At 51.6% G+C, this 26,382-nt stretch overlaps 1 protein-coding gene across 1 annotated transcript in view; it reads right to left on the minus strand.

Annotated features, from left to right (window-relative positions):
* Positions 1 to 608: 608 nt before the first annotated feature.
* RTN4RL1 (reticulon 4 receptor like 1) overlaps positions 609 to 26,382 on the minus strand; it is a 29,775-nt gene continuing 4,001 nt past the window's right edge. The window contains exon 2 of the mRNA XM_072353831.1: positions 609 to 5,165. Within this exon, the coding sequence (XP_072209932.1) occupies positions 3,829 to 5,165 (1,337 nt within the window). The 3' untranslated portion in view covers positions 609 to 3,828. The remainder of the gene's footprint in view (positions 5,166 to 26,382) is intronic.

Here is a 26,382-nt window from a genome sequence, read left to right on the forward strand (position 1 = left end):
GAGATTGTAAGCAATAGAAAAAGGAAACGTTAGCGAGCATACCATGGAAAATGTGATCTTGGGCTGCGTTTGTGGGGTTGTGCTGGAAACTAAGGCAAAATGTGATGGAAAGCATTGGTGCAGGGTGGATTTAGGGGAGGCTGCACTCGATGGATCACAGGAATTGGTCCACTGATCCATTACTTTGGCTGGGAAGGGATGCGTTTGTTCTGCAGTCCCTCTGAAGTGGGGAGTGCATCTCACAGCAACTTGCCGAGACAAGGGAGGTAAATTGGAAAAGATAATGTGGGGGCACAGTGCTGTCCAGGCAGCGATGGAAAACACGCCATGTGATGCTGCTTTCACCCGGTGCACTGAGAATTTATTCTCAACATCTGAGAAGTGCTCGTTTTTTTTTGTCCTGCTTGGAGGATGAGAGACACAGCATTGCGTGTTTTGTGTTTCCAAAGCATGTAGGAAAAGCTGTGTATTAGCAATTACAGGATGAAACTGTGGAAGAGTGCTACAATGGTTAGAAAATTGGCTCCGACTCAGGAAACGGGATTCTGCAGCCGTGAGCGCATTTCCAGAGGCACAGTGTGGGATCTCTTCTAGGTTCTCTTTTCTTTTTTATTATTATTTTTCATGGGAAGGATTTGCATGAACAGCCCAAAGTGAGAGTGTTAAAGCTCGGTGATACAAACAAATCAAGGGGAAGCAGGCACACTGAAAGAGCCTTCTCTTTTTGGATCTCTTTGGAGCGCCACCTCCTCTTGTCACCTCTAGCCCAGCCTGGTCACCCCTGCCTCCACTGAACCCAGGGGATGAGCACTTTGGGATGGGTATTTTTGGACATGCATTTTGAGATGGGCACTTTGGGATGCATGCTTTAGAATGGGTGCTTTGGGATGCATGCTATGGGATGGGCCCTTTGGGATGGGGGCTTTGGGATAGGCACTTTGGGATGTATATTTCAGGATGGGTGCTTCGGAATGGACGCCTTGGGATGCATTCTTTGGGATGGATGCCTTGGGATGTGTAGTTTGGGTTTGTGGGAATGCTGCCTGTGAGAAGATGGGATTTCTGCCAGCCTCACATCAGCCTTCACAACGCATGAAGACAACGCTGCACAAAGGCATTGTGAGAACCACACAGGAGCCAACCAGGGGCCGTAGCAGAGCCGCACCATGCAGATGGGAAGGTAGTTGTTGAGGAGAAGTGTCAGAGCATGCCATAAAGATTTAGTTTATCCTCAGAGAGCTGTGGTTGTTGAGGAGAAATGGGTGCAGGGGGGATGGAGGCCAGGGGAAGGCAGGAGGAACATCAGAAACCTGAAGTCTGTGTCAAGTGACACCTCTTATTTCGCAGTGTATCGTGTCTCCCTTCTGGTTTTTAAACAGTAGCCTTTATTGCTAGGAGTTAGAGCACTTGATTGACAAGGCTCGTAATACACGTCGGGGTTGCCTTTATTTTTCCTACATGTTAAAGGAAAAGATACTAAAAATACAATTACGACTTGGAGCCAGGCGGAGTCTGCTCTAATATAATTCATCTCAAAGAGTATCCATCGTGCCTGCTGCACCCAAATCATTTATAAAACATTAGCATCTCCTATGCTGACATTTCACTCTTATATTATAGGAGTTACACACAGACTTAATAAATAAATAAATAAATAAAGTGCTTCTCCTCTTCATTCTCCCACTGAGAGCTTTGATTTCCAGAGTATGAAGCAAAATAACTAACATAACAACATTCTCCACTTCTAAGGGACAGTGCCAGGCTCATTCAGTTGCTATTGGTTATAGAGAGTAGGACGTGGGGGAGCTATTTCGGATCACGGATTATTTGTTCTGGCTGCATTAGACATCCCTTTAGTGGAGGTTTAGAGCCCTGTAGAAGGAGAAGTTTGGATAGGAGCTGGAATTGAGAGGGATCAATGGAGCAAACTCTCCCTTCCTCTTCCCTGAATCCCTCCTGCTGTTCCCCAGAGCCTCTGTTTCCATTTGATGTATCCCCACCTTTGGCTTTGGAGCTTCCCTGGGCATCTCCAGCCCCCTCCAGGGGACCTGGTGCTGTGTAATTGCCCCCTCCCCATCCAGGACCAGTTTGGGGTCCTAGGGAGGATGGTGTGGGCTCATCCATACAGCATCTGCTCCAATGGACAGTACTCTTTCCCAGGGGCTGCATGCTGAGAGTGTGCCCCCTGAGCTGGGACGAAATGAAGAGTAGCCAGTTCTCATCCAAGATCACTTTTATTTCCCTTGTTGCGTTAACCTCAGTGTGTTTTATCTCCAATATCCACGCTGACAGGGAACTGACACCAACTGCAGAACTGGGGCAGCAGTGTGGGCTACACTGCCTGTTGCTGCCAGCTGTGCCATGGCCCCAACGCAGGGCGGACCGGTGAGCACTTCTGGACCAGTGAGTGCATACAGCCCAGTGTGCACATCCCACCCCAGCATCATATGTGAGGCTTATTTAGGGCCAAGAGGAATGTGAAGTCTGCTCCCCATCCTTCAGCTGGCCGTGACCTCATCCTGGGGCCATTCTCTTTCCCACTGTGTGGACCAGAAGCACTGGGCACAGTGCTACTCGCAGGTCCCGTGCACGCTGCACTTTCCACTTCTCCAACTCCCCATGCCATAACCTGTTCCTAGTAAGAAAAAAAAACCACCAAACCAACCTGCTCCTGACACTGTCAGGGCCACCTGCTGCCCACAGACCTGCTGCCTGAGTGAAAACCTTAGTCCAGCTATAAAGGTCCTCACGTAACCAATGTGGCTGGAAGCTCTCATCCCCTACATCCCCACAGCATCAGGACTGGATGCTGCTAAGCCTCCTCTCTCTCCCCTCACTCAGAAATCAGGACCTAAGGGTGAGCTCTGGCTCTCTGCCTATGGTCTTTGTTGCGTTGCGTACAGCCCCCTCCCACCCCTCCCAAAGTTTAGTGCTCTAAATTGCTAAGAACATTGGTCCCCCGCACGCACCGAGGCTGCCGGATGGCTTTCAGCATTTGTAGGCACTGCTGCCGATTGTGGTCTTGAGAAAAGGATATACTGTTCTGCTATAAATTCAACAATACAATCCTTAGTTCTGAAGATATAGTTTCCATATAGTTTATAAACATCATAAGACATACATATGGATAATTGAGGAGTGGGGAGGGCCTGTGCATTAGTTGGGTTTGTTTGTTGGATGTGTGAATGCGGTTACAAAAAATGCACCTCCTCGCAGGTACTTCGTTTCTTTAGGTTCATTTCTTTTTATGTGTTTTAATGATTCCACCTCTAACCAGTCTTTCCTTTGGTAGTTGGCTACTCCAAGCCCAGCAGGCAAGCCTTGTTCTGCTGTAGTGCCTGAGATATTCAGGGTTTTGAGATTGTCTTCTAAGAGATTTCCAGCCAAAGTTGGCCTGTGGGGTTGGAGCCAAAAGGGCTAAAACGCGGGAGAACCAATGTCCTTATTACAACGAGTAGAAGTGTCCACACACTCACTTTCAGAGAAACAGTGTAGGCTTAACTGGTGATTGTTTTTACAGCAATTACGTTCCTTTCGGACATCGGCAGGGTCGCTCAATGGGATCACTCAATGGGAATTTGCAGTTTCCCATTTTGTCCAGCTGTCGTTGCCGGCGGTCCCCACGATCCAGTTGGGTAAGGTTGGCTTTGTCTCATGGTGCAGGGCTCGGCTGTTGGCCGCAATGCGTGTTAACACCTTTCCATCCGCCCGCCCGCCCGCCGTAGTCCGCACCCGCAGACTTCTCCACGTACAAAAAAAGAAGAAGAAAAGAAACTCTGGTCCTTCGTAGATGGGTGGCAGTGCAGATCCGCTCCACCGTGGCCAAGCTCAGCGCATGATGGCCGCCAAGACCAGCACAAAGACCAAGCGTGAGGCCATGAGTCCTGCACAGCCACCCGCCGCCTGCTGCACCCCACTGGGCGCACGGATGGGCGTCCGCCGGGTGCACTTCCCTTTGCGTTTCGGGAGCCCGGTGGGAATGACTCCAAAGCTGAATTTGTGCTGATAGTCAGGCACGTAGTCGGGAACCTCGTGCCCGCTTTTGCGTGGCCCCAGCGATCCCGGCTTAAGGGTTCGGTTGCGGCTTTTGTGGCTGGTGCAGTTCTTGGCAGGGCGGCGAGGTCCCGGCCGGGCTGCGGGATGGCTGCTGTGCAAACCCTTCTCGCCACCCTTCTCCTTGGAGGAGTGGTGGGGATGGTGGGCTTTGGAGGCTCCTCTGTCCGTAGCTGAGAAAGTTTTGATCTGATGGAGCGACTCCGAGCCTGAACAGTTCCTAAAATCTTCCACCCTCAGCACTTTGAGGTCCTTGCCGTGCATCCGCTCAGGGGATTCGCAGATGACGTTGGAACTGGAGCCCCGGAAACGGTGCAGCCATTCCCAGAGTGAGCGAGCCTTGCAGTCGCAGCTCCAAGGGTTTCCATTCAGCCTGAGGAACTCGAGGGCCCCCAGGTGGGCCAGGCAGTCCCCCTGCAGCTCTGAGAGGCTGTTGTTGAACAGGAACAGAGTGGTCAGTCGCCGGAGGTCGTGGAACGCCCGCCTGTGAATCCACTGCAGCTGATTCTGATGGATGAGGAGCCTGTCCAGGTTTATTAACCCCCGGAACGTGTTCTGGTGGAGGCTCCACAGCTTGTTTCCATGGAGAAAAAGATGGCTGAGGTTCACCAAGTCGACAAAAATATCGTCCTGGAGGAACTCGATGTGGTTGTCTTGCAGGTAAAGGTATTGTAGGTTGTGGAGGCCACCAAAAATCCCACTGGGGAGGGAGCTCAGCCCGCACTTGTACAGGTACAAGGCATGGAGTTTCACCAGCCCTTGGAAAGTGTTGGCTGCCAAAGCCCTCAGATAGCGGTTGTCCCCCAGGTCCAGCTCTTCCAGGTTGACGAACCCCTCAAAGGTGTTGGGGTCGATGAAGGTGATGTTGTTGGAGTAGATCCAGAGGGTGACCATGGAGGGGCTGAAGTGGCCCCGCAGCAGCAGGGTGATCTGGTTGTTCTGCAGGAAGATCCGCTCGCTGTCCTCGGGGATGCCCTCGGGGATGGTAACGAAGTTGTGGGCCTGGCAGCTGACAGTCATGGGTGAAGGGTAGCAGACGCAGTCAGTGGGGCAGCCAGCAGCCCCAGGCACCTTCAGCCCCAGCAGCACCAGCAGCAGCTCCGCGAGGGCCCCTGTTTGGAGAGAGGGGAGAGTGGTGTCAGGCCAGCCCTGGGGACACAGAGCCCATGTGAATTATTTGTGTGCAACAGTTTGAACATCATCTATGGGGTGTTGTCCACCTCCTTGTGCCGAATTCACCTCCTGGTGAACCACCACAAACTACATCTGTGCCATGCAACCATACAGCATACCCCAGCACAGCCCAAGGGTTGGGGTAACACAAGGTAGATGTACAGGCAGGGAGAAGAACTCACCGAGAGCAATAAGAAAAAGGACTTGAGGGTTCTGGTGGATGACTTGACCCAGCAGTGTTTGTGTGCTGTCAGCTGCATCCTGGGTGCACCAACAGAGGGATGGCAGCAGGGCAGGGAGGGGCTTTGTCCCACTCTGCTCTGCCCTCATGAGGCTCCATCTGGAGTAGTGTGCCCAGGTCTGGAGCCCCCAACACAAGAAGGATGTGGAGCTGTTGGAGCAGGTCCAGAGGAGGGCTACGAGGATGCTCAGCAGGCTGAAGCTCCTCACATACAAAGACACCCTGCAGGTGTTCAAGGTCACATTGGATGGATCTGATCTGCTGGGGGCAACCAGCCTACAGCAGGGGTTGGAACTGGATGGGCTTTAAGATCCCTTCTAACCCAGCCACTCTACAACTCCATGAATCCTGGAAGAGCTGGCTGCTTTCCACACTGTTCCTACGCCCATGCCCTGTTAGCACCAGCACATTCTCTTGCAAACAAGTGATTTACAGAAACATGCTTTCAGCACTTGGTGGGACGGACTGAACCGAACGCCCAGTTTGGAAGCTGATGCTCAGATGTATTTTAAATGGATGTCCTATGGCAATGCTACAGCGTGCCTGTGTCCAGGGCTTTCTGGCTGCAGAGCAGGGAAGCAAGCAGGCAGCAATCATCCCTCCTCGGCTCAGAGCCCAGCGCCAGCCTCACCGCCCAGCTCCCGTCGCTCTCCCACTCCTCGCACCATGCCTGCTTTCAGGCAATTCCTTCTGCGTGGAGTGGCTTTTCAGACTCATTGCACCAGGCTGTCATTTCTCATTCAGATTTCCTCCCGGATCTGCTTTCCCTCTTACACACAAAATTTGCTCATGTCTAATGAATTCTGCCTCTGGACTTCAACGGGAGAAAGGAGTAAAATGAGAGCAGCGTACAGCTGCCAGTGCCATCCTACCCCAGAGTCCTCGCGCCGCGATTTGCTTGTAATAATCTGAAAAACAAGAGTGGAAGTGGAGTTCACCTCTAATTACTCCATGTCGTTACCACAAGACAGGCTGTGGTGCTGGACCCCTTGGGCTTTTACAGTCCTTCTTTTCAAGCGCCTACAGCTGAATACGAGTGGGAGGCAAGAAAAAAAGCATACACACTGGTGAAACCTCACTGGTTTCTTATTAACGTTGTTTGAAATATAACTAACTCTGTGGTTCGCATCGCCTTCTGCCAGGGATGGAGATCTATTACTGGGGAGCTAATAGCAGGTGACCTGTCCATCTGGACCCAGACTTTCAAGGCAAAGTTGTCATGTTTTTAGATAAACTGGTTACTCAGGCTCTCATAAATTAGCAGGGAGCGGCAGTCACCTCTGACTGTACTGCTCTACTTTTTCCAAAGAATAGCATTGTTAAGCCAAACTGTTGGGCCAAGCCTCTGCTGGGATGGGGATAGCAATGGGGATAGAAATATGGATGGGGATTTGGGCTTTCTACAGGCTCTACCTTGCAGGATTGAAGGCTGCAAAGAGGGATGGCTCATTCTTGCACTGCTGCCAGCAAAGGGCTGTAGTCAGGAGTGCTTCGTTTGCGACAACTCCTACGGCTGTGTAGGAAAGGGAATGTTCTCCAAGTCACCACCATGCACTTGCCATGGGGAAGGGGCCATGATTCAGGCAAGACTGCTCCTAGGCTGCCCTGCATTTCCAGCCAATCATCTGGGATGTGGCTTCAGGAGCACCGTTGTCTCAGGGATATCCTGATTATAGTTGCAGATAGGTGCAGAATTGCTTTCTGCTCTTCTTGTTCCTTTTTAACCCACAGATGTCCTTTGCCAAGGTGGAACAGCTCCATGTTCCCCACTCCACACGAGTCACACTGAGCCACAAAGAGTGGTGTAGCTCTTATATTTATTAGGAAAATCCTGCCAAGCACAAGCACGGTGACAATCTCCCACATGCGGAGTCTGTTATTGCAAATACCAAATCACAAGAGTCTGAATCAATAAACCATCTCCCAGCTATGAGCAGCAGGTTGGAAGATTACATATTGCTTCCCAATGCCGGTTTTATGCGCTGTTCCGTGACACGATAGTTGCCAGGCTAACAGGATTACTGGTGGGAGGAGGAGCTGGGCAGGGCTCGCGTAGCATCCTGAATTTCACATCTAGGAGGTGATGGCAGGCGGCTGCCAGTGACGCTCAGCGATGGATGGGATGTATGGGGAGCACCGAGCTGCACTGTTGGAAGGGAGAATGGAGCCTTGTGGTCCCCGATGGTTCTGGAGGTAAAAGGCAGGGGGACCTGAGTCCATCTCTTTAATTAGATTTGTGAGTTAATGGCTGAAATGCCAATGGAAGAGGAGTTGATTCCCTTGGGATGGGTGTTGCCGGTGGTTCTCCTCTTCCAAAAGGAATGACAGTAGGGAGAAAGTCCAAAGATTTCTTCCTACCTACAGACTGCAGTTTGGAGACAAAGAGAATGTGGGAAACGAAAAGGAAGGATGCTCAGAAGAAGCGATAATGTGGTGAGCAGGACTTGGAAAGAGGAATCCCCCTTGGCAGATGTGCTCAGGGCGTGTGGTCCCATCAGGGATGAGTCCATTTTCCGCAAACCTGCAAACTGCACACTGCTATGAGATACTCCAGGATGTCCAGGATTTGGTTACCATTTTGATATGGGGATGAGACCAAAGAATAGAGCAGCCCCAATGCTGCTGGACCAGCAGTGTGATGGCTAAGGCAGCTGGGGCCATTTGGATCCCTGAAGCTGCCATCAGTGGGGCTGTCCCTCCCAGGATGATACCCCTGAGCTCTCCCAGTGTCTGATCCCGGCCGACATGTCAAGCTTGCTCTTCCCAGTGCAAACCTTTTTGACTGCATCTTGTAAAGGCTGTGCTGCAGATGGAGGGTCACAGGCGTGCGTGGCAGTTCTCACCAGGGAGGGAGAGCTTCAAAAAGTAAAAATCCAATGGAAGGCTGCCAGTGAAGTGAGCAGAACCAAAGCTCTGTCGACACGGATCAAACCAACACGGGCATGTTTGTCTGCCGGCGTTCTCCCACCGCCGTGCTGTGTCACCCGGCTCCGCTGTCCTTCTGCAGCCTCCCGGCTCAGGTTTTAGTGATGGGAATGAATTCATCGGGCTGTCCAAATCATTTCCCATGCAGCATCTCTCTAATTGGGCATTAATTAGGCATTAGTTAATGAATGCTTGAAATAATTTATCTTTGGATGTGTCCAGTTTGCAGTCTTACTTTTAACAGCATTATGCCCGTTATTAGATTAACATCGTTATAAATGTTCCCCATTACCTGCTTGTTTCCATTGTCTTAGCCTTATTACTGAGAGTGAAAATCACTCCTCCTGAATGCATTATTGATGAGTAAGGACTTTCTATATGCAGCGCGGGATTAATTGTTATACAGCGTAATGCATTTAGCGTGAAGCCTTCATTTGTGCAAGAGCCGAAACGGCCAGAAAAATGCAGACGCCCAGAGACAGCGAGTTCATCCAGATACAGCAACACTCCAATGCAGCAGCAGAAATGCTGGTACCCGGCATTCCAGCATTTTAACACTTTGCTGAAGGAGCAGGGCCGCTTATTTCCATCAGAAGACCCCAGCTCGGAGCTGGGTGCTAAGACAACAGCTAGGACTGGCCCTGGTGGGTCACCTCCAGCCCCACATTTCACCTCTCTGCTATGTGGGTCATGGCTGCAGCTCCCCCAGCAGGATCTGCTCTTTGGGATGGAGCTCACTCAAATCTCTCCTAAACCGCCATCTGCTTGGGGAGCCCAATCTTAGCTCCTGTCTCCACGCAACTTGTCCGACTGCTCGCTCCGTCCATTACCGGTTCTGCTCAGGCTGTTAGATTTATAAGCTCTTTAGAGCAAAGCCCTCATCTTCTGGCTGCTGATTTATGGGTCTTTACCGCCATAAAACACTATGTATAGCTACTACATAATATAAATAATAATACTTAACCAGAGCAAGCTACAAGTGGGGACAAAGCATCTGCCTTCTGTTTGCACTCTGTGTTATCAAAGAGGCAGAAGCTCACTCATCACTCACTCCTCTGAAGCCAAGTTCACACCTTGTGTAGCACCACCCGCAGACAGACAGATCTTCCTGCCCCATTTGCACCCACACCTTTCAAAGGTGCTTTCTAAGTCAACACTGGGCCCCAACGATACAACTGTCACCCAAGGGGAAAATACACTTTGAAACTTCCATCCTTCTCCTAACCAATTGCAACCACTTTCATGGGCTGAGTCTTTCTGTGAGGACAAATATCATTCTGAGGAGCCACCGCCATCACCAGTTAACTCTCAGCCACCCCCTACATTGGGCAAACCATAGTAGGACGCATCTGGGGAGGATTCTCATTGGATAACCCAACCATCACACAGTTCTTTGCCTCACACTTCTTACTCTCTTTTTTGATGGCAGGAAATGCCATCATCCGCCCAACCTTTCTCCATGAATCAGGCTCAAGCAATGCTCTTGGTGCTGTATGCAACTGTGATAAAATTCCCTCTCACCTCTACTTCAGGAACAAACTTTCTCACCATGACAAATTGTTTTGGGGGGAAAAGGAGCCTCAAGTGTTCATAATTCCATGCACCAGCCGAAGGACAGTGAAAGGAAATGCCTGAGCACAGACCTCCACGGGGCGCGAGCTGAGAGCACAGTTCAGATCTGGGACAGTTCGACACAGCAGTGTCAGACTTGTGGTTGGGAGCTGCCTATTTTTTTCCTGTGTGTGTTTTTTTTTTCCCTCTTGCAATAAACAAACCATCCCTGACTGCGACAAAGACCAAATTCCCCCGGCGAGCAGCAGCTTCGCTTCCAGCCTCTGCGCAAAGCACTCCATTGGCATCCCCATTGCCTTTGCTCCCTCCAGCATCGGCACGCAGTAGAACTGCCTTATAGCCAGAGAACAACAACCACCCATCCACTACCCTCATTTTTTAAATTATTATTATTATTTTTCTTTTCCTTTTTTTTTTGCAAACAGTGTCATAAATAACTGACAGATCCCAGCTGTTTGGAGTTATGGTTTCTGATGGAGTGACAGCTGCTCCCAATCCCCCAGCCATCACCCCAGCAGTTCTGGAACATTTCAGCAACATAAAAATCATTGGAGATAATTTCGGTTTTGCATAATTTGGTTAGGCAAGCTGTGATTTAATGGCAATTATGACCTCCGAGGCAGAAGCTGAGCTCGTAGGCTACCAGCATCACACGGCTATAGCTGGGGTGCAGCACTGGGGATGTTCCAGGGAGAAGACACTGCAAGGAGAAATCCTTCCCCTGCAGCTGGGAGCCTCGTCTCTGTGCCAGCAAGTGTTCCCATGTGGAGATGAACGCAAGGGAATTCAAAGGGAATATTGATAGGGAAGGCTTCAGAAAGGGGCTGCTGCCAGAAGATGCGCTGGGAGGCATCTTTTAAAGAAAAGTCAGTATAAGGCTTTAGTCTGGGGATACTAAAAACCTTCTGCAACATCAGGGCCTCTTGTGAGAATGGCATAGACCTCTGTTAGCCTCCATGACCCCTCTTTGAATCATAGGATCATTAACGTTGGGAAAGACCTCCAAGACCAAAAGTCCAACCTCAGTCCATCCCTGCCATGCCCATTAAGCCATGTTAGTTGTGAAAGTGGCCATGCCCTCTGCGTGCAGCAGCTCTCCATGCTGTTGAGGTTCCTCTTGCCCTGTTCTTTCACAACCCAGTGCTTTTTGGGCATGCTGGAACCTCACAGTTCAAATCACAGAATCATAGAATCATAGAATTGTTAAGGCTGGAAAAGACCACCAGGTTCATCAAGTCCAAGCTTCAAACCACCCCCACCATACCAACTCAATGAATCATTACAATTGGAAAAGACCTCTAAGACCACCAAGTCCAACTCCAGCCCATCCTCACCATGCCTACTATGTCCCTCAGTACCACATCTACTCTTATCAGCAGCAGTGGTCTTTTGTTTGGAGCTGGTGAGGTCCAGTTACTGCTGCCTGCACTGCTGTTGCCAAACAGCCTGGAGCTCACTGTGAGCCAAAGCTTGGTGCAGAGCTGGGGTCAGTGGAACCCCAAAATGAAGTCCTTTAAGACACTGCAGGTTTATTTCACTTTTGCTGACCCCATATCTGGAGCTATTCCCCTTCCACCACCAAAGTCGAGGCCAAGGTCACCTGGAAGTTTCTGGATCGTGATCATTAACTCCTATTGCAGTTTGAAACCAGACCATAAATTTCATAGTGTAATAATGTAAAAATCAATAACTCTGTTTGAAACAATAGCTTTGTCTTCCATTTCAGCCGGGGCTGATCCCTCCCCATGGACCTCGTCCCTCTGAATCACGCAGACAGAGGGAGGGATGCGGGTGGCGGGGCGGCTGCTGGCCCGCCAGGTGTGTGGCCCCTGGGCTCTGCAGATTCAATTAGTCCATTTAGCCATTTATTCCTCTCTCACAGTTAAACTCGAGGATGGTTTAAAAGGAAAAAAAAAAAGCCAACACAAAACAAGCAAAAAAAAACCCCAACCAATGGATTGCCAAGAAGAGAACCTTTTATGCTTCGTCTCTTTGACATCCTGTCCGACGCGGCGTCCCTTAGGCTTTCTATGCCTGCAGAAAGCCAGGACCAGCCAGAGATGCTCTGTTCCCTCTGCCCATCCGCCACAGGCACAGAGCTGAGCCAAAGCTCTCAACAAGGGGCGGCTCAAGCTCAAAAATCTCAACGTCCGCTCATTTCCAGCTCTGGCTTTCTGGGCGAGGGAGGTCTGGCTTCGTTTTCTTCCTTATTTTCCGTTGTTTGCTGTAGCACCGACTCGAAATATACATCGAGAGGCAGGATTGTCTTTCACGTGTTGGTGGATGTGTGATCCTCAAAAACAAATTAGCACCGATTCACTTCTATATAGAGTACAGCCATCAGGGAATCGCTCCTGAATTCACAGCGAAGGAAAGCAATAATGCTTCCAGCACGCTAATCCTCTCCGAGAGCAGCCCCTGAACTCTCTCCCTGTGCTGGAGGCACCGCTGGAAATTACAATTGTACTGAAAAATAATAAATAAATACAGAAACTGGCAGGGTTTCTGCTGGTCCAGAGGATTTGTACCCTAATGTGGAAGTCCCTGTTTAATTAGCACTCCTCTCCATGGCTTCATCTCCTCCCCGCTCTGCTCGAGCTGAAGAAAGGAAGCCAACGGTGAGAGTGGCTGTGGGATTGGAAAGTCGGATATAGAAACTTGTTTAATTTAAATGCTCATTTCAGGACTGATCTATGCAGAAGCAGAGGGAATGTAGAGCATGTTTCCACATGTAATCTGCTCTACTTAACCCCACTTTGCCATATTCCTCCCTCTGCAGTGATGCCCTCCATACACAAGGCTCATGGCTGCAGTCCCGTGCCTTGTCCCATCGCATGCAAAGGTCCCACTGTGTCACTTAGACCATCCTGAGGCTGATGCATGGCAGGGAAGAGGCCTCCCTTGGCTTGCAGATGGGTGATGGAGTCGTCAGGTCTTGCCTGTTGTTGATACTAGAAGCTGATGATGCTTCTGCTCCTCTGAGCTAGAACAGCGTGTCCAAGGGGATCACAGAATTGTTGGGTTGGAAGGGACCTTTAAATGTCACCTAGTCCAACTTCCCTGCAATGAACAAGGACATCTATAGCTAGAAATGCGCCCAGTCCATCAAGTGTGGCTATTGCATTTTCAGTAGGATGGCATCGCCAAGGGCATGGCATGGCATGGCCACTCAGTCAAACAAGTGTGGTTACTTGGGAGTTTCAGTGTGCTTGCATGGCCAAGGGGATGCACCCAGCCCATCAAGCACAATTATTCTGAGATTTCCAGTAGGATGATGTGACCAAATGGATTCACCCAGTCAACCATGCATGGTTATTGTGAGATTGTTGGTGTGCCAGCATGGTGGAAGCTTTGCCAGCTCAACCCACGGCCACACCAGAAGCCAAGTGCAAGGAGGTGAACTGGCAGAGGACAGGGAGCTCCTTAGGTCCTTGAGAAGGGACTGCTAATTACAATTGCCCCCAGGGAGAGAGAAATAGAGGATGACTTAAGCTTAGTGGATTGTCTGAGGCTCTCAGGGGATCATCAGATGCTTCTACTCCCTTTTTGTCCCGAGGTGACAAGTTTTCCTTCCCATTCACAAAAATGCAAAATAGCTCATTCACAGGCGTAATAAGGACGGCATCCTTTGTAAAAGAGCGGCTACCAAGATCTCGGCGGTACTCCACAGCGAGACAACTGCAGATGAAATGACAAAAACCACCCAAGATTAGCACAAGCCAGATCAGTATCAGATGCTGAACAAGCTAATGCGCAGAGAAAGCAGATTCACCCGCTCCTTCCCTTTGCCAGCAGCTGGCTCGGACCTGCGAAGGGTTTATTTAGGACTGGAAACGCAGCCAGAAGAGAGCAAACAGGAGACCCAGGAGGAAAGCGACAGCTGCCCGGGCTCTGGGTGCTCGCTCTGCTGCCTGCTCCCTGTGCACAGAGCGAAGCTTTGGGGCAGATTTCCATAGCCGGATGGAGGCACAAAGCCAGCAGCCCTTCTGCGGGGTGCCAACCCAGCTTGTAGGGAGAGCATCGCCTCGACAAAGGCACGATCCCACCGACGTCCCGACCTCAGCCGCGTCCTGTGCCACCGAGCCCCGCGAGCCAATTACGCGCCGTGCCGCAGACGCTGCCTTTCATCCCTTTCTCAGTCTTTCTGCGCTTTTCCCTCTTACTGCATGTCCTTGCGTTTTGTGGAGAGGAGGGCAAATTGGAGCCGGCGCTGCGCCTTCTCCCCCTTTCAGCAGCACATCATTCCGCCGGCAGCAGGGGGGAAAGAGGCTGGCGGGCGGGCATCAAAGCACTCCGCTCTGTCACATTTTCTTCCCATAAAAATAAAGCGATGGCGTCATTCGGAGCTGGACAGCCTCAGGTCGCTCTCTTCCAGTCCCAATGGGGGCACAGCACCATTTCTCAGGCCTCTGGTTTCCACTTGGGGCGGGTGCATGACACTGAGCCATTCCCATGGGATGAGCAGAGGTCTATGGGACTTCTGCTTCACACTCAACTTTTTTTTGCTGGCAGAAAGCTCGTGAAAAGCTTGGTGATAAAAGCAAAGGAGTGTAAATGGCCCCACTGTGCCCCTACCCATTGCCAGGGTTGGATCCTGCCCTCGTCCTGCCCTCAAAGTCACTAAAATCCCCTGAATGTGAATGGGAACCAGTGGCTCCAGTGATTTCGCACTGACTTAGGACCATATTGAAAAACTAACTGTGATGCTTTAGCTTCCCTAGTCCCTGGAAGCATCCTTCAATGCCTAGCAGGACCCCATTGTGGCTGTGGGGCCACGTACACCCTGCATGTGACTCCAGTCCCCTCCCTTCAAGCTAATCAGAGCTTGTTCCTCTGTAAGCCATTATAAATCCAGCTACGATCCCTTCCTTGCTAGGTAATAATGGTTACTGCGAGATGTATGGAGGCTCGGGATTGGCACAAAGCCATCCACGGCAGTGCATCCCCATGAGCAATAGGGCATCAGAGCCCCTGCAATCCATTTCCTCCAAGAGAAGGGAGTTGTATTAGGGATGTAATGAAAGCAATTGTAGCAGCATCCGAAGAAGGAAGTGGTGGGGAGGGATGAACATGTGTGCTGGCACACGTGCACTGCTGTGCCGGTGATGCCGGAACCTCTCCAGGAACAGCTGTTCCTAAAGCAGGCAGCTATAACTCGCAGCAGCAGTGCTGGTGGGGAGAAATATCACAGGCTGGGAACACAGGGATGCAGGCACGTGGTGGAAATGTGCACCTGGGGAAGCAGATGGGGTGGGTGGGGATGATGGGGGTGGATGGGGATGCTGGGGTGCAGCCATGCCCATTTTTTGGAGATGCTAAGCAGAAGAAGCAGATGTGGATTTATGGGGTGGCCTCACATGGAGTATGGTATGACCACTCGCAGTGGTTGGAAGGCTTTGAATGCAACCCTGATGCCCGTGTGATGAGCAAACATCCCTTCCTCCCCTCCCAGCTTGCCAGCATCCTGCTGGGACACTGAGCAGAGCAGTCAGGGGGGATTCAGCCTTTGGGAAATCAGTGCTGCTCACTGCTGCTCCACTGCTCTTTTCCTAAAACACACAGCCCTGTCCCAGAGGAGACCCTCGGGATGGCTCTGGGGCTGCAGCCCTGTCTGTGCTGTGGTTGTATCTGGGATGACGATGCCAAACCAGCAGCAGCCCCATCCCAGCCATCCCCAGTGCTGCAGGGAGAGGGGCAAGCAGCAAGCGGCACGCTGGCACCTATTAAATGACAGGAATGCTTTACCCTCAGCCTCCTCCCGTCGTGTTGCTTAAATGCACGTTTTGCAAAAGTTAAAACAAATTGCAAGCAGCAGAAATAGTCTCACGCTTCTTGAAAAAGGGAAGATCTTGGCACATGGATAAAGCAAGGCGATGAGATGCTCATTAAAACTGAGGGGCTCCAGTTCCCCATCCAAGTGGCCACGTCTCCTCCAGAGGCTCCCGGAGGCTTTGAAATGTGTCGTCAGGCACTGCCTTTCATCCTACCCCATTCTGGCTAAATTCAGGGCCCAGTCATTTCTGCTGGAAATGGGGAAGAGGGAGCAACTCCATTCTGACTTTTCACTCCCCATCTGATTGCTGCTGATACAATTTATTCCTATGACAGCCTCTGCTGCTTCCGTGTCTTTTTTTTGTTCTGAAGCACAACTTGTCTTTGTTAGTCCCATTTTGGAGCCTTTCATCATTTGAGGTGCAAAAAAAAGGTGTTTAACCCCCTCGACCCTGCTTGGAAGGCAGTGGAGGGAGCGTGAGACTCCCCCAACCCAGCCCTGCTGGGACACCCCTATGTGCCACAGCCCCAATATTTCAGAGCAATCCCATAGAATTAAATGATTTCCATGTGCACAGAGCTCTTGCATCTCCATGATGTCAGGATGGGATGGGGCAGCATCTTTGTGTCACCACCCCAAGCTCTCCCCTCCTGTCATTTCTCCATGCCTTTCTGATCAGTCAAACCCTCCTTTCAATAGCAAACAAATCGCCTTTCCTTGCTGCTGCTCCAGCTCAGGCTGCTGCACTCTAATCCCTCTGCTCTGTATTGGTTGGGCTGCACCCACACCCCACATTTACTGCTCTATGGTCACACTGGGGTCTCTTCACCCTATCCTTACAATTACATCACAGCCCTGGGGGGGAGGTCGGCGCTCCCAGCTCAGTGCTTGGATGAGCATCCCACTGTCTGGTATTGCATCCCCCAGTCTGGTATCAGGGAGCACCGGCCCTCCCACCCTCCCTCCCCGCTTTGATTCCCCAGTGATATTTTTCACTCCAGTAAGTGCCGAGCTCCCATTTGCCTCATTCTGGTGCAGTTACAAAGAAATTGCTGCAAAATTTCCTCATGCCGTCTCGCTCCCAGAGAGGGCATGGAGCAGCCACCCCCCCCCGCCCTCCCGGTGCCATGCGGGTGTCTGAGCCCCCCCCTCACCCACACTGCTCCTCTCCTTCCATCCCCTCCCTTCCCAGAGCTCATCCCCCAGCTCCCAGGGAAGCGATCAAGGCTGGAAAGGCTGCTGCCTCGTTTTGGAATAACCTTTCAGGTTTCATTTAGCACCTCTCTCTCTCTCTCTCTCTTCCCACAGAACCTTCTCGTTGTGAGCCCTTTACTAATTGAGACTTTTAGCTCATTGCCACCTCCTGCCTTACAGCAGCTGGGAGGGTCCTCCGTTCCTCACCACTGCATCCCCACCAAAATCAAAGGGCAAAGCAACAAGGAGCGGCACTGGCTGAAACAACACCAAATCTCTCCTCACCCCAAAGGTTGCCCCAAGAACTTTGGGGTAGAAACTGTGAATTCCCAATGGCTGGGAGGACAGGATCCTCTGCTTCCCATCACTGCATCCCCACCAAAATCAGTGAGCACTGGCACCAACTGTAACAACACCAAATCCCTCCTCGTCCCCCATGAACTTTAGGCTGGAAACACTGAATTCCTGCTTCAGAGAAAGAGCAGACACGGATGGGAACAAAACCCCCAGGCAGCACTGGGCATCATCCGGGCACCCCAGTAGAAATCAGTGCATTGCAAGCTGGGTAGAAGGAGAAATCCCAGTAGCTATCTGAGCTCACTGCCTGCCTGCTTCTTATTGAATTAAGGCGCTCGGGTTCACCATCTAAGCCTCACGCCGTGCGCACCGCAGCCAGGAGGGAAGCGGATTGCAGCCCCATAATTCAATCAAGGGCGCAGCTGATGTCGCGGGTGGCGAGAGGAGCTGTCGCTATCAGTGGTGAGCCTTCAGCCACCTATGCCAGCAGGTAGGGAGGGAGGCAGCTTCATGGGGTTGGGAATGGGTGTCTCAATGCCATGGGAAATGGTTCTGTGGCTCTGTTGTGGAGTTAGGATGCAATAGGATTTGAGTGTGGGTTTGGGGTTGAAAAGGGGATGAAAAGGGGGAAGGGGAAAGGGAAGGGGAAAGAAGGCAAGGAGAAGGAGAAAGAATCGTGGAATCATTCAGGTTGAGAAACACCTCTAAGATTACCATGTCCAACCCCAACCCACACCCACCATGCCCACTGACCACGTCCCTCAGTGCCACAACTCCATGGCTCTGGAACAGCCCCAGAGACAGGGATCCTCCCCTTCCCTTGGGCAGCTATTCCACTGCATCACCACTCTTTGGAGTAGAAGTTGTTCCCTGTATCCAACCTGAACCTCCTTTTGTTCACCTTAAGGCCATTACCTCTCATCCTACTTCAACCTTGCTACGTCCTCCTTTCAAAGGAGAGGGGAAGGGGAAGGAGAAGGTGAAAGAGATGGGGAAGGGGAAGGATCCCAGTCCTGCACTGCTGGAGAGGGAGCAGGAGCCCCACAGTCTCCCAGCCCCTTGTGCTTCAGCATAAAGACAAAAGAGGCCAAGAAGCTGCACTATGAGAAGAATCCAAGGTGCTTTTATATAAGCCCAAGAAGTGTGAGAAGCAAGGAAGAAGGAGCTGAAGTGCCGCTTCCCAACTGACATTATGAACCAGCAAGCATGACTAAAACTTGGGGGGGGGTTGCATAATGGGGAGGCACTTTTCTGCTCTGCCAAGGTGTTCAGGTACCATGGTGATGCGTGCAACATAAAAACTTTGACAGACACTCAGAGAGATAAGTGCGGAGGTACACAATCAATCGAAAAAGAAGAGAAGAGAAATGGGAAGGCAGTTGCTTTACGTGAAAGCATCTACAAGGTCAACAATTAAAAGTGTGAGGTTTGGGCTTTGGAAGGGAAGACAGCTCGGGATATAGTCTGAGCCTGGGATCTGGTAGTGGTTGGAGGCAGCAGAGCTGTGTAGGCTTCTTATTCCTGGTAGCAAATGTAAGAGTGCTGAAAAGCAAAAGGAAAAGCTGCAATGCAATAGAGTTGCTGGGCACTTTGTATGTGTGGAGCTGGGCTTCCTGCTCTTGTGGAATTGCAGCATCTGGGGGCTTCGGTCCTTCCCATGGTCCCAGCCCTGAAAGTGCCCAAGTCCTGCTGTGGGTTTCTGAGCAAGAAAGAGCTGACGATTCCTTGAGAAATGAGGAGGCAAAATCCAATTGTGTGCTGTAGTGCATCTGCGGCTGCCATTAACCTGTCTGTGTACTTCTGTGGCTGTCCATTTCTCTCTGCTGACAGCCGGGACTGCCCGGAGCGTGCTCTGCCCGGGCCATAAAGGGATTTGTTTCTCCTTGCTGCAGAGGCACAGCTCAGAGACACTGAATTGTGCCACAGACACTTCCCCAGTGCAATGCTTCCAATGCAACACCAAGCTCGTTGTCCACCTTAGGAGCTGGAGAGCCACGCTGTGGCTTAGTACTCCAAAAAGCATCAACAAAACCCAAAATCATGGCTGGAAAAAATTATATTGGAGGCTCATGTGGACACTGTAGAGGCAGGGGATTGAAGAAGAGGTTTGATTGTTGGCATGCAGCTCATGGTGATGTGGCCATTGGTGTTGGGGCATGGTGGAGACACAGCATCCAGAGCATCCCTAAGAAACGAGAGCATCCCCATGGTCCACATCAAAGGATCAAAGAGAGATGGTGCGGCAGAGCAGGGGAGGAAGGGAGAGGGATAAATGGGGAGAAGGGGGGAGAAGCGCAGCCAGCCGTGTCGTCTCCCTGCATTCCAGCTTCATTTGCAGATTTATTAAATCGAGAGCCAATTTCGACATCATTTCTTTCAAGCAGCTCCACCTCGCAGGTGTGTGGAATTTATTTGAGATAAAGAAAACCATTACAGAGAGACAGCAATCTTCAAAGACCACCTCGGAGACCTGAGAGAAATAAAAACACTAGCCCGTGCAAATGTGCAATTAAGTTTCAAAATACTTGTGCTCCATGAAAAGCACCGTCCCTGCAGAGAACAGGCCTTTAAGGCAATTTTCCCAAACCCTATTCAGCATTCACTCAAAAATGCCTTTTAAAAACAACATGTGATTTTTCCCTCTCTGCCTCACTCCTCCTCCCACTTTGCTTGCTCTCGTCCAGGTAGGATGGGATCTCTGTGAAGTGGTAGCTCTCCACTCGGAGTCCATGGACCACGCTTTAGGATGATGCCAGACAAGGCTCATTTTAAGGCTCATTTTGGGGCCAGGTGGCACTGGTCAGGAATTATCTGCACCCACCCCTCACTCATGGGTCACCCTCTGCTCAGTGGTTAATGAGCGATGCGTAATTAACCTGTGGAACGCACTGCCACGAGGTATCAGCAAGGCCAGGAGCTTAGCAGGATTCGGGGCAGGATTATATGTTTAAATGGATAATGAGAACATCTGCCACTACATGAGCGGGGATCAGGCAGATTTAAGGCACAGCCCCACCAAGCTGGGTGCTGCTTTGCTCAGTGACAGTGTTGGGTGTACATGGCACCCAGGGAACCATCTCAGGGGGAGCCTCTGGTCCCCCTGAATGGGACAATGGGACAAATGTGTCCCTTGAAGAAGAGATTTTGGGGATTTCCATGCAGATAATCCATGCTTTATTTATTTATTTATTTATTTATTGGCATTGTGTAATGCAATATGAAATTGCATCCACCTGATTTTGGCAAGGATGTTGAATCTAACCCCCTTGGCTCTTATAGACAGGTCAACACAGTATGCTCCTCCAACAAGTCATGTTCACCCTCTGGACACCACAAACACCCTTCTACCAACCCCACTCCATCGTTGCTCTGCTCCATACCACGTGCTGAAGACTGAGCTGCCTTCAAAAGAGTGCTGAAGCCCTCACAGACATGCCAGCTACAGCAGAACAAACTCAGGACCAATCATAGAATTATTAAATCCCCATCCGCAATCCCCTCTGGATTCCAACTGCTGCTCTTTTGAATCATAAATCTGCTGCTCCATCATTAGCATTGACTAATGTTTGTGCAGCGCCTGGGAAGCACGATGCTTTGGGGTGCAGGAGCACCCATGGCATCCAGGATGCCCAAGGGACATTCACAGCCCTGAGCCCAGTGGAATGGGGCACTGTGCCAGCAAGGAGGGCAGCATCCCTAATTGGGAAGGTTGCTGGAGCCCAGGGGATGCTCGGCCTTCTTTGGGATGCTCAACCATCCCAAGGATGCTCAGCCCTCTTTGATATACTCAACCATCTCAAGGATACTCCCATAGTTGCTTTGCAGCATTTTGGAGGTGGTGCCACATACACAGCATGACTCAAAGCATTTCAGGTGCCCGTTCCCCTGGGCTCTCTCTGCCTCCCGGGATGCAGCGGCCGCAGCACGGCGTGCTCAGCCTGCCGAGTGCAGTGGGACTGCGGGGCTGGGGTTAATCTCGTTGTCACACCTTCCCTCCTCTTGCTAACTCGGCGCGCTTTGACCCGCTGTGAAATCGTGGCCAACAGCACTGAATATTTTAAGAGCAGCAATGCAGTCATGGCCGCGCTTCGGAGCAGCAAAGCAGGCCGGGAGCTGGGCTGGGCCCCCGCCTCCCCCCTCCACAGCCAACCCATTAGCACAGTTCAGGGAAACCTAAAAAATTCAAAAGACACTGAAATATGCAGCATTTTTGCTCTCTCTGGAAAATGACGCGCTTCGCTTCCCAGCTGCTCTGGAGCAGGCGGTTGTAAATAAGCGGCTTTATGGCACGCGGGGTGTTGCCAGTGGGACTGTGGGTAAAGATTTACACCCCATTCCCTATTCTGAGCAGGATCCTGAGGACAGCCCTGTGCCCAGCCCTGTGTCCACCGCTTCTCCAGTCCACCAGCCCAGCGCTGGTGACAATAAGGGACTTTGCCAACTGCTCTCCATGGTGCTAAAGCTGTCCTTGGTGCTGATGGTTGCTCTGTCCCCCACCCGGACACCCCCCCGTGTCCCCTCTCCATCTCCATCCTCCTCTCACAGCAAACCTGCAGGACCAAACACATACCCTCAGCACTTTCAGTATCTGGGGCATCACAGAGCAGCAGCAGCAAGGAATAATAATAATATCAATGATAATAATAATAACAAAAGAAGAAAAAAATCCATAAACCTACAGGAAGAGCTGGAGCCAATCCTTTCCCAAGGAGGGGAGATCACAGGTGTCATCCGGAGCTGAAAGAGGAAGAGGAGACCTCACTGCACGGTTGGGATCCTTTGCCAAGAGTCAGTGGGCACATGGCCACCAGCCCCATGGAGGAGTGACACTGGGACACTTTTGCATTCTGGTCTTAAGAGGGCAGATTAATCGCCGTGCGCTGGAACTGTCATGCGCAGGGATATATATTCTTCCTGGAATTTACAAGTAGTTCTGTCTGAGAAATAAACAACTGCAGATAAAAATTACATTGTCACTGTGCAGGTGTGATGGATATCACAGACAAGCCCTCAGTGCAGGGAGCTGTTGGCCCTGGAATGGACAGGAGATGCCAGTGGCGTAGGGGTGTTTGTCCAGGAACACATCATTGCCCAAAACTGCAGCATCAGCCATGGGACCAATCCCCAGCACTAAGCTTCTGTCTACCCTTCCTGGTCCCAAAGGCCAGAAGAAGGTGTTGAGGCCATTCTGAAGCAAAACTCCTGAACCCTGGGGAAAAGCAGCCCTGTTGATGGCTGGTCATGAGGAGCACCCAGTGACCAACACTGGGAAGGGTGTGCAGGGCACAGCATCTCAAAAACTTCTTGGGTTTGGTGATAGGGAGACTTGCAGCACCTTGCAAAATCCTATTTTTCCAGTCCCTGCTCTCCTGTCCAGCACACAGAGCCCAGAGGATGAAAGTGTGGGGAGGATAAATGAGATTTGCTCCAGGCCCCTTTCTGGTCTGGTTTCTCCTTCATCTTTATCTGCTGCCTTGCTTTGGTGAGCCTTGTCGGTATCACTGAGCACATCTCCAGCCTTGGCCACTGCTTGTGGAGATGGATGTTTTCTCCTTTGTAGCTTAAATGTAAAGTTATGCTGAAAGTAGGAGCAAAGTCAGGAGGGATCCCAAGACATCCCACTCTGAGAAGCAAGGAGGGAGATCCAAAACTGGATGGGGACAGTGGGATCTCCGTGTGCCCAAGAGCTGCTGCTCCTGTGCCCATGTGCTGGTAATGAGCACAGAGCAGCTGGCAAGCCAGTGCCGAGCCCATCCTCAGGATTTATCCACATTGCTCTGCCTTATCAGCCATGCTTTTCACAAGCACTTAAATTCAGGAGGAAAAGGAAAAAGTGAAATCAGATAGAAATGCAGGTCTGTTTGCTGTTTTCTCCAATGAAATGGTTCTGGGTAAACAGCAGACGCCTTTGATGAAATCCCAGCAGGCTTAAACAATAAAGCTGGTTACAAACTCAATCTGGCGCAGATATCAGATCTGAAATTGTTTCAAAAAACATGTCAACATTTTCTAATGCTGCTGCAAAACTTCCTCGGCACCTTGCCATCAGCGCGTACCTGTGATGCTGGGTCCACGGCACCACCCTGGCCCTGGCCCTAGCCCCATCTTCAAAGCCCTAAGGGGTGACGAGATGCTGAGTGTCACCTTGGAGACCCGGCACAGTCCCCAGGAGACTCCTGGGTTGTTTTCCACCTGTGTCCATTCTGAAATCAAATCATCAGCCCTAAGTAATGTGTCTTGGGGCTTCTCACCGCTCCCATCCCCATGCCAACCAGAAAGAGCCTGGGAAGGTGATTCCAACCCCATGCCAGACAGGATGAGCACAGCAAGGTGATCTCCTTGTTGTAGACCACAAAGCCTACTTGACTTCTCTATCCCCTGTGCCCCTCCTGGAGCGGTGCTTCCCCTCCTCAAATATGTTATAGGATGGGAAGAGCACAATGGAGACTCCCAGCCCTGCACACCTACTGGTGCCATATCCTCTTTGGTGGCTCCCACTGTCCACAATGCAAACAGAGCCCAAATGCTGTTAGCATTTGGCTCTGACCCACTTTTAGGCAGGAGCTGGGATGCACTAAACCACGTGGCCATGCATCTGGAGCAAAAAAAAAATGTGCTTTTTTAGGGGCTGAGAGGGACATGTCCAGGATGGAACAGGATGGGATGGAATGGGACAGGATGAAATGAGATGTGATTGGGTGCACTAGGATGGGACGAGAGAAGTAGGAGGAAGGAAGTCCGGTCACCCCATATGCAACACTGCACTTTGGCACCATGCAGGATGCTGGTGCCTTCTCTGAGGGTGCCCAGAGTCCCCATGGGCTCCACGTCCCCATATCCAAGGAGCTTGCAACAGCAACCCCAGCCCCCTCCTGCATCTGAAGAAGTCCCCAGACAACAGGGCAAGGGATGACTCCAATGGAGCAACAGAGTCTTTATCAGCCCTGGAAGCCCAAGGGAATGAACCAGGGAGGAAAAGAAGAGCAGGAGGGGGATGAGCTGGGGTGGGGGGAACAGGAGGGCTGAGCCACGGCTCCGGCACTGTTTGTGGGGGGAGGACACAGAGGCCCAGTCTGTGTGCGGAGGTTGCCTCGGCCATCGATCCCTGCTGCACTCAGGCTCATTAGGGCTGGGGAGCTGCTGCGAGAGGCTGGCAGAGGAGACAGACGAGGCGGGGGGGAGAGCGTTCTGCGCGGCTCCCTGGATCGTATTAAATATTTACTTTGTTTTGTTTTGTTTTGTTTTGTTTTCCCCCAGCTCTATTGATCAGAGGAGGGAGGGAGGGTGCAGTCAGATGCTGCGAGAAGAGCAGAGGCAACGGCTGAGATGAGGTGGGAACCCCGTGGGGCTGCACCCATTGCACCCCACGGGTTCCATTCTCCCATTCCAACCCAATCACCCTCAATTTGAGGCCATCAGCAGCACCGCAGCAAGGCTGTTCCCACCCCTAGCACACCCCATCCCCATCCCAAGAGACACGGTGGGGGATGATGCTCACCCCGATGGCATCACCCTATGGGGTGACCCTCTGGGTCTGAGCCCCCCATTCCAGCGGCCGCCCGACCGTCGCGTTTCTATTTCAAGAGCTCTGCTGGAAAAGGAACAAAAGCGGAGGGGAAGCTATAAATAGCTGCCTCCTTCACACCAGCTCTGTGCCTCCTCCGCCCCGCGCCCGCCGCAGCCTTGGGGCCACAGCTCCGGGATGGCACCAGGGGGGGTCCCCACAACCCCCAGCCCCCGCTCACCATCCCCACACAAATATCCCCTGACACAAAGGAAGAAAAAAACCCCAAGGGAAGATACATCGCTGAAACAGAACCACTTACAGAAGGCTTTACCCAACTTGCCCCATCCCTACCCATAGGGCAGAGCCCCTTTGCCCCATTGCTCCATTCCCCGGATACAGTGGATGGAAGCAGGGAAAGCGCAGCCGGCTCGGGCAGACCTACTTTCAAGGCTTTAATCCTTTTTGCTTAAAGGATCTTTTTTTCCCTTTTTTTCTCCCCCTCCCTTCCCTTTCTTTCTTTCTTTTTTTTTCCCCCTTTTTCCCTTTTTTTTCCCGCTCAGCAAAGATGCGGGCTGATCAGAGGAAGAGACGCAGGGAGCTGACAAGCTGCAGAGCACGGAGAAAAAGGAGAGAGAAATACATATTTATTACCCTCAATTATTAAAAAATAGATAGCAGCAGATCTTAGGCCCTGGCAGAGGCACTGCGGAGTCATTTGTGTGAGGACTATTTTGTTGTGTGGGTTTTTTTTTTCTATAATCCCATTGAAATTATAATAGGGAGCTCTTGTTAGCAAAACCACCCCACAGACCCCTGCAGAGGGGCTATGGGAAGAGGCTGTGCTGCGTTTGGTCCAGCACTATGGACCCAGCACTATGGGCTGCGCTTATATCTGTAAGAGTGGTGGCTCTGGGGTCTTCCCCTTGGGCCTATATTGTGGTCAGGGAGGGCTCTGCCCCCATTGCCAGCACAGCCCCAAGCAATGCTGAGCATTCTTTCATGGGTGAGAGCTCATCTGGGACACGGAAGAGCCCAAAAAGCACTGAGTGATGTTAAAGGGTTTGCACCCCTTGGCTGGTGCTGGTTGCAGGGATGCAGCGTGCACGAGCAGAGCCTCCGTATGAGAGCAGCAGGAGAGATCCGCGGCTCCCAAGTGCGGCACGGGGCTGGCGGAGCTGCACTGGCACCTCCCCTCCGTTTGCAGGGCTGCCTCCGTACGGAGCTCTGCCAGCTCGCAGTCAAACCCACTGCTGCCTCTCCTCCTCCCCGGGAAACAACGGCTGTGGGATTGGGAATCAGGATCCAGGTGCCCTCGGGTACCCCTCGGCGCTGGGACCTGAGCGCACGGGAGCATCCTCCATGCCCACATCACAATACCAAGGAGATGCCATCTACTGGAGCCCACCGAGGGGCTAAGACCCATTGCCATCCATTCCAGCACGAACAGCTGTGGGTGCTCTGAGCCAGGAGGTCGTGGCCCTACAAACCCAACGGGAGCATCGCAAAGCATCGCTTGCCAAAGCCCTCACCCTGCCAGCAGGGAGGCGAGCAGCAGTCAGGCAGCGTGCTATTAAAGGGAAAAGGAGCTTTCTGCACCAAATGGAGCATTTTCGGCTTAATAGCCCCACAATCCTAATCTGCGCAAAG

Source organism: Excalfactoria chinensis, chromosome 19, assembly GCF_039878825.1.
Source record: "Excalfactoria chinensis isolate bCotChi1 chromosome 19, bCotChi1.hap2, whole genome shotgun sequence".
Classification (NCBI taxonomy): Eukaryota; Metazoa; Chordata; class Aves; order Galliformes; family Phasianidae; genus Excalfactoria; species Excalfactoria chinensis.